The 17,181-nt window shown below is 40.9% G+C and overlaps 1 protein-coding gene across 1 annotated transcript in view; it reads left to right on the top strand.

Annotated features, from left to right (window-relative positions):
* Window positions 1–17,181, top strand: part of dym (dymeclin) — a 54,406-nt gene that overhangs the window by 23,309 nt on the left and 13,916 nt on the right. The window contains exons 15-16 of the mRNA XM_086097336.1: window positions 12,433–12,615; window positions 16,095–16,208. Coding sequence (XP_085953462.1) covers window positions 12,433–12,615; window positions 16,095–16,208 — 297 coding nt within the window. The remainder of the gene's footprint in view (window positions 1–12,432; window positions 12,616–16,094; window positions 16,209–17,181) is intronic.

The raw sequence follows: 17,181 nt of genomic DNA, 5'->3' as shown, positions 1-17,181 counted from the left end.
AAACATGCTACATTGGTCCGTCTGTTGTGGTTGTGGCCAACTCCTCAACCCCTCCCCTCTCCTATGGTAGTCTCGCATATTTGTGACGTCATAAAATGCGCGCAACCTCATGTTCACAGAAGATGCATCATGGCGACATGGCAGTCGCCAGTGTGGGCTTTCTTTACTGTGTCTCCCCAAAATGTAGTAGTCGCAGTATTTTGTTGCATTTTTAAAACATTACTGTTTTGTTTTGGCAAACTCAAAATGAGTTACTGGTTGTCTTTGAAGCAGAGATATCAATAAAATTCAGCTTCATGGTGCTTTACACAATGTTTCAATGTATTTTTACATGTTAGACGTATAGTAGGATTCAAAAGTATATTTGTATTCAAGTTAATTCTGCAAACAATTATCGGCTTACTTATCGGTTATTGACATCAGCACTTTCTTGAAAATAGCATTATCGTGCATCCCTAATCCTAACAGCACTTAAGCAATGGGTGTGGTTCCTATAACTGTATCAATGCTCATACATCTCTGCCTTCAGGTTTGCCTGTTTAGGTGAGTCTGGCTGTCACATTAGATTTGCATAGTCCTTCTCTTTACTGTGTTTGTATGAGAGGGTGTGACATGTATGAGGATGCCCTTAGGTGCTGGGGGAATCATGAGTGCATGTCAGTGCTCCTTCAAGCATGCAGCGGCTGTCTGATGAGACCCATTTTGCAAACACATCAATGCGCATGTAAAGATTCTATATGAAATGCAATTATCCTGATACGTTTTGAGGCTTGCTTCCTTCCCTTCAGGGGCTGTGTTTTATGTAAGAGCATATATATACATATATACACCTACATAATAATAATAATAACTTTAGCCAGATAAAAACCCATTGACATCAAGATCTCTTTTACAAGGGTGACACGTCATTAAAACTAAGACTATACATACAATACATTTAAATACATTTTACAAATGTATAATGTCTTAAATGTGAAAAATAAAATTAAGTGCATATACATTAAATGCCAAATGACATATCATAAAAACAGGCACTGCTGAGTCGTCTCACATTGTTTATCAGTCAATATGAATCGAAAGGCTCCAAGTGTAAGCGCTCTGAGCGCTTTAGTTGAGTCTGTAAAGAGTTCCAGGCTGTGGGGGCAGCAAAAGCGAATGCTTTTTTCCCTAGTTCAGTTCTGACGCGAGGATATATATATATATATTATAGGGGTGTGAATTGCCTAGTAAATTGATTATTGCGATTTATTTATTTTTACTCAAATTTAGAAAAATACTAATCAGTAAACTTGTACATGTACACTGGAAGATTTGAATGAAAATGTATTTATTTGTCTTAAAATTCAGGCTTATAACTGAGCCACTGCATTTAACAAACAGGTTGCAGTCTGTTTCATGTTTGAACAGCAGTGAAATAAAATATTAAGTCTTAATGGACCATTAATATTCTGATATATTGCCAAATCGATTTTGTCCAACACCCCTAATATATATATACTGGAAAAGAAAAAAAACAGGTGCTAATGTTTTTATATGCTGGCGTGTTATATCCCCACTTTCCTGTAATACTTCATTTTCTCACTGCCCATAGCCTCCTCTCAAATAGAATTCTCCTTGGCCCAGTTTCTCTGTTGTTGTTTTGTTCCTACTGATGCTGCCATTCAGTACAATACCGCTGCATACAGGGTAAGCTAACATTAACAGGTGTGTTTATTTTAGTAATTTCTAGCCATCTATTACATACTGCACTGTAGTGGGAAAGCATCCATATAGAGAGAAGCATGCTGGAGGATAACATATTGCAGCAGTGGGGGAGGAGGTTTGTGGTAAAGGGCCGATGGAGACAGGGCATCTGGAAACAATGTCATTTGGCGGAGTCTGGCCCTACAGAGAGAACTAATGTTTGTTTAATGTGGGATTGCCTGGACATGTAATAGGGTTCTTTACAAGGGAGAGACTTTCAGGGGGGAGGTTATGAGGCAAAAAATAGTGGAGTGCAAACATCTGTCGTTTTCCTCTGTCATCAGTCATTTCCCTCCATTTTTATTTCTCTTGATGTTGTCTTCTTTGCCACGCCACAACCCCCGCTCGCTCCCATCCCATATCCTCATCCCCGAACGTGTTGTTTACGCTGCTGTATCTGGTTAGCGTCAGCCAGACAAGAGTGACGGGCAATGGGCCCCTTGAAACCCCCGGGGACAACCATAGGCTCCCCAGTCTCACCCCCCGCCCCCCTCCACGTCTGTCATTCTCTGGGGAACGTGGCTGTGGTTGTTAAATTATACATGGTGACGTGCTGCGAGCGTAAAAAGATGTGATTGTGTGCGCTGTGTTGTATGTCACTGTTTACCCTCCCAGCCAGTGGTCGTGCTAATGGTGCTTCTGTCTGTTTGTCTGTTTACTGTTGTTATTACTGCCTTTCTGGGAAAAGACACACATAGACACCCATACGAAGGAGCCAGGAGCTTGCTGGACCACCCTGTCGGTGTTTATGAGCAGCAGTTGAGTCACAAACTGTGATCTCTTTTTAATAGCCGAGACTAGAGACGTTCTTTGACTTTGTAGCGCTGCTTGTCATGTTGAGGGTAATAGTCCAGCCCAAGGACACATCAGGTAATAAACAAATGACTCCCATTCCTCATCATGGCTTCTACTAATTGGCACTAGGTTATCAAGTCTTGTTTCCTCCCTACCCATGCAACTAATAGCCCTGAGTCACTTGTAATTGCCGAAAAAAAGTAATCGGAGCACAATGGGTATATCCTTGTTCCATACACTGTCAGCAAAATCCTCAGCCAATTTTCCTCAAACTTTTCAGCAACAGCATCCATTACTAAAGTGAGGCCTCTCTTGATACTGATGCGACATGTATCACTTTGTATAGCAGTTGAACGCAATACTTTCCACGATGTGTTTGGATTTGTTCATACATTGGATCCTCAGTTTACAAAAACTCCCACCATTCAGTATTTCAAGTTATTAATGGCCCGTAATGAACTAGCGGCAAAAGAATACGTGGTCACAAGGGACAGGAATGTACGCTCAATTAATGCCTTACTTACTGATTTTTATTTGAGTAAACTAAACGCAATTTAGCAGTAATAAAGTAAATTATACTGCATATATTTGTGGGGACTGGCGTCAAGTTGTACAGTATTTTAAAATGTGCAGAAGTTCGCAAATTACTTCTTCTTTAAAATTAGATTGCTCTCAATATGGAAAGAACACGTCGATCGTTTCTGGTTCCTTTGTAGTAAAGTTGTGTCATTTATTTACAATGCGCACCCGTATTGAACTTAACAAAATAAAAGCATTCAACGTTGTGCAAAGGATTACACTGCAACACAATTTAGCAGTAATAAATTACTGTTACTGCCCATTCAGAAATTGTGATTTATGTTGACTTATTATTGTTTGTATTTAATAACGAAACTAAATCTGATTAAGGTTTATAAATTCATTATCAAATAATATGATACAATGTGGTCATCAATTACATTTATTTATGTGTAAACACTGGCACCCATTAAGATGCCCAACAAGCCGGAATTCAGTTTTTGTGTGCGTTTATGTGGAATTATAATTTTTTTAAGCAAACGAGGCAGTGTAACTCGATTTATTATCAATCTCTGGGACTGCTCCATGTTGATTTGCTGGGGAATCTGCGAGAACAGAATTAATTGCAGCATCCATTCGTCTATGGGTGTATTCAGACCAGAAAACTCCTTAATTTATTAATTATTAATGTATCCTTTGGTGCGGTTCATAGTCACTCTGTGCTTTTTGCAAGTGGACTATATTGCATATTCACGTCGACCCGCGTGACGATCTGTGCTCCTATTGGACAAAAATGGCGAGGAGCTGAATGCATAACAAAACCCGGAAATAGAAGAAAACAAGAAATTGAATTCCGATGCACTACTTCCCTGCATATTTTGGCGTTATTAGATGCAAGATATTTGTGAGCTTCAAGAGTAGCTCATTCAACGGAGGTTCCGCGACGCTGTTTCTAATTTTGGAACCGCCTCGTCCATTGCGTGCAGTAGAAGGAGCCGTTGTGCTAGATGGCGCTCGCGGCAGGCCCAATGGTTAAGAATCACTGGCTTGAAAGGTCTTTTTTTTCCCCAAAAAATTTCCTCAATGCTCTGAATTGTACCTTCACAGTTCATCCTTGAAAGAAGACCTCTCCTTCTGTTTCATTCAGCTATGTCACTTCAGGAAATGGGAAACTTTGAGAGGAATGTTTTCTCTAAGGAAACCTTATGCAGGATTCCGGTGTTGCCAGTGCGCCGTCCATTACAGCTGCCATCATTCCTTGTACAAAATGAGCAGGTGCGCTCACCATCCTTAGGGGACCAAATCAATCACATTTTCATTGTGCGTTAATGCTGCAACATATTGATATGCTACCAGTTTCACAAATTATAAAGGAACTCGTTCTGTTTTAAGTCAGCCTCTCTGGGTTGTCAGCGGGAGTCCCTTTTTTTACTGTGCTTCTTCTCTTGGTGCTTCTCATCTTTTGTGAGCTCTTTCCCATACCCACCTCGTTAAAATGAAGCAAGCAAATCCAAGCAGTTAGTCGTCTGCCTGCCTTGACACAAGCCACCCTTTTCTGTTTGACTCCCAAGTGTCCTCAGCAGGAGGAGCAGCAAGTGCTCCTGGGTCTTTCATGACTTTCTGCCAGCAAGTCATCATGAGGGCTAACTACATGGGAGTCCTTCTTGCAGCAGCGATGTAATTCAAATTTGTATGCAAGTCAAAACGCTAAGCTGCGTTCAGACCAAAGACGAAACGTCGCTCCGCCGTTCGTTTCTTGCGTGAGTTAGGTCACAGATTGAATGTAGCTGCTTGATTCCTGCCACGCTACAATAGAGAAGAGCAGGGGATCTTCCTTCTCCTATGGCAGAAAAAAAAAGTATAACTTTTGCTAGTCAAATCAAATGATCGGTGGTTGTGCTAAAATTTTGGCTGAATGCTATTGCTATATTGATTCACAATTCAACATCAGTAAATAAAGTAAATACTCTTACCACTTTAAAGTTATATAAATTCTGCCTTTTTTCTCCGGGTGATGATATAAGATGATATGAAATATTTATATCGTGTTACACTTTTCAGTAATATTGCCCTGACCTATAATGGCGACACATTGCATTATGGGAAAATCATCAAATTCCCATGTTTTTCCAAAACAAACCCCAGGCAGAGACCTTATGTGTGAGAATGTCGCCTGGCAAAAACGGCACCATTATGACGCGGTCGCTGCGGTATAAATGCAGGTCAGACAATGACCTATTTTAAAAAGTCCCCAAAGACACGACAGACAGACTGCTGATGGGGCTGCCAAGTCACTCTGACCTACGCTCTTGTGTGTCCGCATGGTGTGTGTTTTTTTTCTGCTCCATTTCCAGCATCCATCTTTTTTTTAATTGCTGTTTTCCCTCCTACCATTCACAATATATAAAAAGAGTAGTGGTCACTCTGACTCTGTTTTTCTCTGATTCCACTATGTGTTTTGAGGAATTCATTGAATTTGTTGTCCCTTTGTCCATTTTTTGTTTTAACCAGTACTTGAGATCTCAACATGGACCAAGAATGTTGTAATTTTGACATTTTTATGGTCCTCTACAAACCCAATTCCATTAAATTTGGGATGTTGTGTTAAATATAAGTAAAAACAGAATACAATGATTAGCAAATTATGTTCAACCTATATTTAATTGAATATAATACAAAGACAAGATATTTACTGTTCAAATTGTTCAAGTTTATTAACTTGGGATTTTATGGCTGCAACACATTCCAAAAAGGCTGGGACAGGTGGAAAAACGACTCAGAAAGTTGAGTAATGCTCATCAAACACCCATTTGGCACATACCACAGGTGAACAGGCTAATTGGGAAGAGGTGGGTGCCATGATTGGGTATAAAAGGAGCTTCCCTGAATTGCTCAGTCAATCACAAACAAAGATAGGGCGAGGTTCACCTCGTGAACAAGTGCATGAGAAAAAAGTCAGTTTAAAGATAACGTTCCTCAACATACAATTGCAAGGAATTTGGGGATTTTATCATCTGCTACAGTACATGATATCATTAAAAGGTCCAGAGTATCAGGAGAAATTACTGCATGTAAGCGGCAAGGCCAAAAACCAACATTGTACGCCCTCAGGTGGCACTGCATCGAAAACCGACATATAAAGGATTTCACCACATGGGCTCAGTAACACTTCAGAAAACAAATGTCAGTAAATACAATTTGGCGCTACATCCTTAACAACTTAAAACTATGCAAAGCAAAAGCCATTCATCAACACCCACAAACGGCGCTGGTTTCTCTGGGCCCAAACTCATCTCAGGTAACAGATTAAAAGTGGAAAAGTGTTCTGTGGTCTGACGAGTCCACATTTCTAATTGTTTTTGGAAATTGTGGATGTTGTGTCCTCCGGGCCAAAGAGGAAAATAACCATCCAAGCTGCTATGGACGCAAAGTTCAAAAACCAGCATTTATGATGGTATGGGGGACTATTTTAGTGCCAACGGCATGGGTAACTTACACATCTATTAAGGGAACATTATTGCTGAAAGGTACATAAAGGTTTTGTAGAAACATATTATGCCATCCAAGCAATGTTTCATGGACATGCCTGCTTATTTCAGCAAGACAATGCCAAACCGCATTCTGCACGTTACAACAGCGTGGCTTCGTAGTTAACAAGTGCAAGTACTAGACTGGCCTGCCTGCAGTCCAGACCTGTTTCCCATTGAAGTGTGGTGCATTATGAAGCAGAAAATATGACAACGGAGACCCCGGACTGTTGAACAGCTGAAGCTGTACATCAAGCAATGGGAAAGAATTCTACTTAAAAACTGAAAGCTTCAACAATTAGTGTCCTCAATTCCCAAACGTTTAGTGAATGTTGTTAAAAGAAAAGGTGATATAACACAGTGGTAAACATGACCATGTCCCAGCTTTTTTGGAACGTGTTGCAGCCATAAAATTCTAAGTTTGTTTATGATCATTTGCTAAAAACAATAGATTATCAGTTTGAATATTAAATATCTCGTCTTTGTAGTGTAAGTAAACATAGGTTAAAACGTGATTTGTAACTCATTGTATTCTGTTTTTGTTTGTTTGGAATTGGGTTTGTACATGCATTTCATGTGTCTGTCTGACTTCCTGTTCAGAGCTGTGACATCACACAAGTTAACATTTCAAATTGTAATTAGAGTAGAGGTATTACTGCAGTTGTCCTGCTGTGTTGGCTACCTTAAAAATAAAATAAATATTCACTAGTGGAAAAATCTGCTTTTCAAGTCTGTCACCCTGTCCTTGTCTTTGTCAGTGCCGCTTCCCGATAGGCCCGTCTACTTTGTCTGCCTTGCAACAGCCTGCGGTGAGCAGCCAGGGAATCACTAAGCTACTGGTTTAATGATGCCGGCACCTACTTTAACAGGGAGTTACATGCTTGCTGCCTCTTAGAGCTCCCTGGTTTTACACTCTAATGCTTACAGAAAAGAATAAGGAAATTCAACACGAGTAGGATGTTTAGTTGTGCTGCACAACCAATGATCGACCTTGTCAGACATATAGCGGCGGTCGTACACACCTGCAGACATAACACATTCATGCTCGGCGGGGATGCGAGCTCCAAGGCTCCTGTCGTTTTTGTGCAAATGACTGTAAAATGGGGCAGAGTAATGATACAGCTCACATCCGAGGCCTGTTTTCCCGGGTGTGAGGAGGCATTAAATAGCAGCAGGGGTGGTTTGTGACTCAACATCGCGGGGAGGCTGGAAATGGGAGTCGAGGGAAGGAAGTCGCACACAAACGCAGAAAAGCCACGTGTATGTGTGTGTGTTTTTTTTAGTCTGTCTGGGGCATTCAAATTTTGGGGAAAACAAGCACAAAAGCGAGGCGCGCGAAGAAATGAGGAGTTAAGATATTTAAATCCTGTCTGGGTTTCAAGTAGACCTCTTAATCTCATCCACTTGACACACACACACATACACACATGGGGCCAGGCAGACGTCTAGCTAGCCTATTTTCCTCTGACCTGAATTCCCTAGCGTGGCATTTTTTTCCCCTGCCAGGCCAATCTCATTAAGCCGCAGCAAGAGAACAAAACACACTCGCCACCTCAATCCTACACTTCATCCACTCCTCCATTTTAGTTCCTCGTCCTACTCGACTGTCTCCCGTTTCAGCTCCCCCTTGGTTCTTTCTAATTATGGGCCGGCACAGCGGACCGGGTCCAGGCGGCGTAGTCAAGCCCCGAGCGCTTCCTTCTTTGCTTCCAGACGCACGATCAATCCTCATTATCTCTAGCCGCCCTTGTATTCCGCTCACCTTCTCGTGCCTGCCCCGTACCTCCTCGTCCTCCAGCCTGCTGGTAATCAATGCATCACGCTCAATAGATATTTCAAATCTTCCCAATCCAGTGTTCCCACTCAATGTGCTTTTTTGTTCTTCCAGCAACATTATTTGTGAGATAAGGGCCCCGACATGCAGTTCTGTTTAAGATGGTTAGCACAGATTTGAGGCGCAATCTCGCCGCGCAATCAGCTTTTGATGACTTGCCGTGCTCCTGTTTTGAGACGGGTCTTAGGTGGTATTAGCGAATTCTTGTTCAAAACAGGTCATCGTCATCACGAGAACAAAGATGTTTGTCACGGATGTCTGGCGGCGTAGAATAAAATTGTTCGTGTCAGCAGCCAATCATACTGTATAGCACAGAGAAAAGGTTAACATTGAAGATGAGTGAAATGTGGGCTTGTTTGATTGACATTTGTGAAGTTACTGAAGTTAGGGGTTCGAAGCTTGGGTAGAAATTCCTCCGACATTCCAAAAACATGCATGTCTGGTTCATTGAAGACTTTATTGTCCCAAAATGTGAGGAGACAGATAGAACCCACAAAGTGTGTCAAGTAGTTATACTAAACATACAGAATCACAACATTTTACATCTTGCACCTAATGCAAAAAACACACACAAATACATCAAATGAAAATCCTAAAAATTCAAAGAGAGTCTAGTCTTACTGGAATGTCTGCTAAACAACTATGTTTCATACTGCTTTTTAAAAACATCCACTGAAGAAGTAGCTCTTTGTTGAGAAGGAAGTGCATTCCACTGTTATGGGCGAAACAGACCGTAAGGTTTTATTTCTTTAGCAAAATTTAAATGTATCCTCATTTCACCTTGCCTAAAGCCAGCTAGGATTGACTCCAGCTGCCCCATGACCCTTATGAGGAAATGTACTATTGAAAATGGGTGGATGGACCAACTGAGGCCTCTAACACTGCCTGACATAGCCGCGGAATCGGGATGGCTAAATCGATGTAAATTTTATGGTTTTGGAAGTAGAGGCATGACGCCACTTGGAAGGAAGGTTATCACCCAACACTCGACTCTAGTGTTTCAAAAAGTAGTGTTACTTATTGGCCATGTAGTAGTTCATTTAGTGTACACTTTATTAATTAAAAACTGTTTTGAAAGGTCATCAAACTTCATCGTGGTCTCCTTCAACAACAACAAGAGATGCAGAGGGTCCACGACTTACAAAATTCCGTTCAGTGGCGACGTAACCAGAATTTGTAGCCTGTCATTGATCTAGGCTAGTGCAATGCTAAAGTCGTAATTCTTCATATGATTACTCATAATTACATAATTAGAAATATTCTTATGGGGGAAAACTTCTATTTTAGGCGTAAATGTAATGCAGCATTTCAGAAAATCATAACAGTCAAACGTGGTGGTAGTGTGATGGTCTGTGACTGCTTTGCTCTTTCAGGACCTAGTCAACTTGCTGTAATTGTTCAAACCACAAATTCTGCTCTTTACCAGAGACCTCAAACGGAAGCACACTTGGATTCTGCAGCAGGGCAGTGATCCAACACACGCAAATTAACTTCTGAATGTAATTAAAATGCTGTGTCATGACCTTAAAAAGGCCGTTAATGCTCGAAAACCCTCCATTGCTACTGAATTTCTGAAGGGAAGAGTGGGCCAAAATATCTCCGTAGAGATATGAAAGACTCAGTTATAGAAAATTTTAGTTATTGCTGCTGAGGGTGGCTCAACCAGTTCGTTTAGGTTGCAGGTACCTTTACACACAGGCCAGGTAGCTTTGAATAGTTTTATTTCTTAGTAAATAAAATTTACTTGAGGTATATTTGTCCAATATTTGCTTGATGATCTTAAACATAAAGTGGCATAAACATGCAAAAAAGTACGATTTCGAAAAATCGTCTAATACGCTTTTATGGTACAGTACAGCCCCTACAAACATACCCAATGCAGTTTGTTTTCGTGAATATAGAGCGTGGGAACCAACCGCGTCATGACGGAATCTTAATCTACAATGCTGTCATTGCACCGTTGAATAGCTGTGCATGCAGACGGCGAATGTTATCTCTTCTTGGCGACGGCGGTCTTCTGGGGCGTTGACGCGTGATAAACCCGACTAGATGAACAGAAGAACAAACATGTTCCACATAAAGAGCAGATGGATTGATTTGATATGTATGTGCTATTTTTATCATGCTGTATGTATGCATGTAGTCCAAGTCTGAAATAATAATGTTCGGGTACTTTATGTACAGCTGGGCTCACTGAACCAAGCATGTAAAACCTTTTTTCTATCCCAGTTAAACTAAATAATGTTAAGTTTTGTTCCAATTGGGTCTTTGTTATAGAAAGATGTCTGCCTCAAGCTGGGCTTAAAGAATTCATAGTATGAACCAAAACAATTATGCGGAGGCCTTTATTTGTACAGGGTAATTTTTGTAATATTAAATAACGTTAGTGGTATATTAAACAGTGTTTCTACGCAAGCAATTTCCATGTATTAAAACGTATGGAAATTGACAAATAAAGTATGGGAATTTTTTTTTATTTTAAAATACTGTTTTCTAACTTAAAAATGAGAAAATTTGTGATTTCAAGGAATTTCAATGAAACTTCACAGGGATGTTTAGAACCTACCCCTGACCAAATGTTATTTTTTGTATAATTTTGATTTCTAAGATGGCCGCCATGCTCTGGTGAAACTGTTAATTTATGAATGGTTGTTTGTCGATGTGTGCCCTGCAATTGGCTGGTGACGAGTTCAGTGTGTACACCACCGACAACCCTAAGCCAGCTGGGATAAGGCGCCAGCACGCCCGTGACCTTAACTCGTTCATACCCAAAAACTTTTTTAATACTTTGTCCTGCACTCCAGAAAAACGTAATTATACGTTTTTGTGTGTCTGTGTGTGTTTTTTTTTAATGCTAGAGCATACAGAAGGCTTTTGATTCAGCTTCTGATCTGAAGAGGTCGCTTAAAGCAATGGTAGTTAATACAAAAAACGGCCAGCTGGTGGCAGCAGAGTATAACATCTCCGCCAGGGCCATGTTGCAAGCTCTTTTTCCCAGTGTTTTCAACAGGTTTGTGAATAATGATGAAACTTAGCTGTATTCTAATCCTGCAAAACCGATACAAATACAAATATCCTTTTTTTTTCCTGATGAAAGAAGAGACTCTAATCTTTCTTTTGGTAGATTTCATGTTTTTATAGCAATAGAACACAATATTCTGTGGACTTTGCAAAATCAGTCAAAATCCAGTAAAACAGCCGGGAGCGAAGAGGGTTGCTTCAGTAAAAATGGCTGGGAGTGAATGTTAATGAGGATTAGCTGTGAGAAGAATAATGAAAGTACATGTTTTATATACGATACACTGAGGATATTTACTCAGATGCAGCATACTTCTCTGAGCGAAACAAAAAAAACGCTGAGAAGTCTAAAAATTAGGATATGGAAAAGTACAGAAATTTGAAATTCCAATAGGAATCTCGATTATAGTCTTTGTCAAAAGTAAACCCGGAGTTTAAATCAATATAAAGAGCTATTTGGGAGAAACGTTAAGAACTGAGGCAGAAAGGGCGGAACATGGACACGGACGGCCACAACATTGTGGCGCAACCACTCATCAAAATGCACTGGAATGGTAATTGCCTTACAGTGCAGTGAACTCGTTTACAACATGCACAAAGACTTCACACTAAAATTCATCTGAAATACTCTTTAGGTGAAGTTGTTTTGGTTAGCAGGCGTGTTTGAAATAGGCTCAGCCTGTCTGTGTGTGAAACGCACCATGTCTATTGGAAAAGGGAGGCGTTTATTCTGAAGTGGTTAGTGTAACCCCCGGGCTGATGCGGCGTTTATTTAATGTATTATATTTCCACCTAGCATTTGCGAGAGTTAGCTTAGCAAATAAAATCTTTTTACATCTTCCATTTTGCCCTTAGTCTTCTTTTCCCCTTCGACCCTCAAAGTACACACATTAATCTCTCTGGAAGAAATAATTTAAAACCACCATTATACGTGAAACCAGTGTTGTAGGAAGCCAATTAACCTTTTATGTCGTCCTCCTCCGTCTTCCCCCTCAGGCTCAAGACTTGAATGTGATTGAGGAAGTGATCCGCATGATGCTGGAGATCATCAACTCTTGCCTCTGCAACTCACTGCACCACAACCCTAACTTGGTGTATGCGCTACTCTACAAGCGGGAGCTTTTTGAGCAGTTCAGGACGCACCCGTCCTTCCAGGACATCATGGAAAACTTGGACACGGTCAGTATCCCGCATGAAACCACCTCAAAAGGTTGCCTCATTTCTTCAAGTAATAGACATGTCTCAAGGCATAATCAACAGGTGGTAATTATAATTGCTTGTCAATGACGCATACAACCATACAAGGACATTCAACAGTCACAAAGTCAGTTCACTGATTGATGCTGGTGTTCACACATGGAGTTTGCTAACCAAAACAGCATCAACTACTGAAACACATGAACACGAACGACATGAACCCTCATTGTGTGTAGTGACAGTCAGAACAATTAAACGATCTTCCATTAGATAGTAGAAGGTGCAGCACAACAAACATGTGTATCCACCTGTTGCCATTCAAAAAAAGAATAAGTCTTGGCCTCCTTTGAGTATCTCAGATTAGTGCTCAATTAATCAAGCAGTGAGTTAACTGAGACGAGGTCATCCTTATTTCAGTAATCGTACATTTTGTAAAATTTTTGTTTGGTGTATGCCCACCATGATAATTTTCTGATATAAAACAGCTGCCTTGGCTAAATAAAGGCTGCAAAATACTAACAACTAACTCTGCTGGCCCTATATTGTTTCTTTTATTGTATCTTGTTTTTTTTAATGTAATTTGCATTGTTACTGTATCTTTCAATGATTGAATGTTGAGCAGGTCATATTGAATGAATGTCTTTGGTAAGAAACGAGCACAGTAGGAGTGTTCATCATAATTGTATATTTTTTTTCACCAAAGCCTCTCTACATGAGAAGGGCTGGTACTGAGTCAGTGTTTCCCACAGCATGTTAATACTTGGGCGGCCCACCCAAGTAAACTGGCCACCACCCAAGTAGATTTCAAGAAAATGAAAAATATATATATATTAAAAAACAACAACAACGTGTCACGACCAGATATACCTTATGTAACATTAGTTCGCTGCCACTCACTTGTGGATCATGAGGTTAGAGGAGACGCAAGTAGAAGGACTGGGAACACCCCCCGGAGTCCACCCACCCAAGTCGATTTCAAATCTGTGGGAAACACTGTGAATACTTAATCCTCCTGTTATACTGCGAGTGAAATTACTTTCAGTCTTTTCTTGGGGTTGCGTTTTGTTGTTGTCCAGGCCTGTTTTGTTGTTGTTATTGTTGTTGTAATCATTCTGTTGAACCGTATTTCAAAATTAATGCCCAATTCTCATTACTTAATTTGCAGTATTTTCAATTACTTTTTTTGCTGAATATTGTCAGTTATTTCACCGACAATTGTGTGCGTTCTTTCATACGCAAAAGGATATCAACAATTATCTCCACGTGTATACTAACAAAAAAGAAAATGTTGTGCAATATTGATAAATTGATAAATTCTGCCCTTGTATAAGATAAGTCTCAAATATTTGTTAATAGCATTTATGGTGGCAGCGAAACCTGTCACTCACTACTTTATAAGTCGAGTAAAAAAATAAAAAAAGGGGGGGAAATGAAGCCAAGCAGTCTCCCATTGGTGTGTCTGTATGTGCGTGTGCCCAATGGGGGGAGGAGGGTCTGCATAGTACATCGCCATAGGCACCGCTGTTATCCATAAGTATGAAGAAGCATGCTTGCTGGAATCCCTCAGTGAAGTCAGCTTCCCTGAGGCGATTCTCCAAAGTCTTCCCCCTCTCTGCCTGCAAATCCGTGTGCATATGAGATGCTGGATTGAGGGAAGTGCTCCTCTAAATTAACCCCATATGGGAGGCCTTCGGAACTGATGAGGAGATTAGTATTTCGCTGTAGATGCACAGAATGCTCTTGTGTGCTCTGTTTGTGAGAGAAGAAACGCTGCATGTGGATGTGTTTAGCGCTGTGGGTTTGCTAAATTTATATATTTGGAAAGAGAAAAAAACATTAAAAAGACTCCGTTAAAGAGATTTTTAATTATCAAATATCATACATATCTCCAGGGGAGAATGTAGTGCAGTGCTGCAAACATCAAGCGCAGCACGTGCTTGATCTTTTGTTTGGGCTGAAACCCACCAGGCATCACAGAATGGAGGGCATACAGTAGGCCCGTTGTGAGTACGGAATCCAAAATGCTCGATACATACTTAAGATATTTATGCGCAAACGACAACCTTTATGTTTTTGACGTTGTGCCAAAGCTGCTTGGGCTGGGAATAGCCCTTGCGATACTACAGGGTGCCCCAAAATATTTGGCATCATTTGAAATATGAACGTCCTGTGGTTTTACGTATTATTTTTAAGAAATTAAGGATGTGGACAAATGGATCGGTAACAGAGTAGTCGGAATGATTATGCTATAAAAGAGCCTGAAATTCTGCTAGGAGTGGTCTTAGTTTTTGCAAACATAATAAATTCCAATCTAGTACATCTACAAAGTGGTACAATTTGAAGTTAAAACTTTAAAGCACAGGTGTCAAACTGAAGCCATTTAATTTTATCCCAGCATACCACATGAGATGCTACTTGGCAAAAGGGTTACGTTTTGTTTTTTTAATAAAATTATTATTTAACTACTGTCTAGACTTTTAACAAATTATGTCAAAATGGTATTTCAAACATTGCCTGTGCAATACTAGAAACTATTTCCCAAGTGCGAAAATTGGGAGGTTCCACATTAAGCATTCAAAAAAGCAATAAAATGTCTGACAGCATTGCGATATCAGTATATACATTTTTACACACTAACAAGCTATTGCACCAATGTTTATCCAGCCTTTGTGCATCTGCATCAGTGATGATTGCTGCCTTGTTTTTACAGCCCCAACAGCTGACATCCAACAAGACCAATACATATAGGCAAAAGGCTGCTTTGTTGTGTGGTTCTATATATATCATTAAAGCTCCATATTGCACTGGGTGTCATCATATAGGGGCACTCCTGCTGCGGGCCTGATGCCACTATGCTGGGATTAGACCAAAAGGAAGGCTGGCAATTGATATTAAGCTTCAGTGAGATAAGCATGAAATGTGTGTGTGTGTCTCAAAGAAAAAGCAAAGAGCTTTTTGTGCCTGTGAAAGGCACCAGCCGCGTTCATTATCCGGCTTTTCACTTTAGCCTATGCAAGCACAGGATGTTAGTTACACGTCAGCTCACATCACACGAGTGCTAGCACATTTCATGGCCATTTATATGATGAAAACGGTTGTTTTTGGGTTGCTTGTTTGCATTTTCACAATGTTGTAGCATGAATGGGTTAACATACAGTTAAAAAGATTACGTACTGTAAAGTTACAAGTGGTATTCATTCAAATATTTCCTGTTATTCTGACTTTACTACTGCGTTAGCATAGGTTACGTGATTACAACTTGCATTACATCCCCATCATTGGAACAAAACTCATAAACCTAGGACCACCTGTAACTGCTATCTGCTCTGAATCTGTTTTTGAAGGCCCATATGGGACCGTTATGACAACAGTCTATTCAGTACATGACAAGTTTACTTGGTTAAACACACCTAAGTCCCTTTTTGTAATTTCCTCCTCTATTTCCTTGGCAACCTTTTTAGGTGATCGCCTTCTTCAGCCAGCGTCTGGAGCAGGCCGGAAGTGACCTGTCCGTGGAGAGGGTCCAGGAGGTGATCATGAAAGGAGCCCAGGCCCTGCCTATAGACAGGCTGAAGGTAAGGCATGCGCCCGCAGCAGTCCATAATCACGATTCATGTGTAGGGACCGCTGGGGTGACTTGGTGCCATAAAGTTGTGTGCACAGGTGGGAAAGGAATTACGGGCAGGGGAGAACTGGGAGAAAGATGGAAAGAGCCATTGGGGCATGTGACAAAAGGCCAAACCCCATTCTCATTAGCCATAACGCCCATCTCCCTTCCATCCCTGCTGGCTTGCTCCATGCGAACATATAATGACATTTCAAGGAGATGGGATGGGGGCTGGGGGCACTTTGTCACGGGCACATACGATTGGGGGGGAAGGGTGAGGGATGGGGGTTGGATATAAATCTGCCACAACGTCTCGTTACCCAACACTCCCACCACTCCTGCCGGGTTTGCGAACCCCGGCCCCTCCTGGCGCTCCACCATTAATCAGCGAGGAAATATGTATCCAGTCTTTCCCCGGCTCGGCTCCACACCGCCGCTGAAGCTCTTAATTGCATGTTTCATCATGTGTTCCGTGTTTTATACCGGCCGCGAGGCATTTGTCTTGCTAGCATTAGGAAGAGGGATGGCACGTGGCCCTTGCCATCGCCACCTACGCGCTAGGTGATGTAGCCGTCGATGAGCCATGTAGACAGCTCCGCTGTGTCCTTCAACCCTGCTGCACCCCAGCAGTAGACCAGGATGACTGAACGTTGGCTAATACAACTGTTAAAAGTATTTTTTTTTAAGTTTGCCTTACAACGTCTTACTTTAACTAGAATCCTGCAACGCTTTGTATCCAAGGTTACAATCCTGGTGGATTTCTTTGTCGCCTTCTTCTTCTCTGCTCGCGCTTCTATTAAAGACGTCAAAGAAGAAGCATTTAAGCGAGAAGTAGGCATTGACAACTATTTTTGCTATGCACAACAAAAACAACAAGGATTTAATTGTCTAATTAATCAACCAGGATTGTAATTTTGTTACAATGCAACAGGATTCCAGTT

Source organism: Leptonotus elevatus, chromosome 15, assembly GCF_054856555.1.
Source record: "Leptonotus elevatus isolate MCC_2025b chromosome 15, RoL_Lele_1.0, whole genome shotgun sequence".
Lineage (NCBI taxonomy): Eukaryota > Metazoa > Chordata > Actinopteri > Syngnathiformes > Syngnathidae > Leptonotus > Leptonotus elevatus.
The sequence above is the reverse complement of the archived record's forward strand: the minus strand, read 5'-3'. Positions and strand labels throughout refer to the sequence as shown.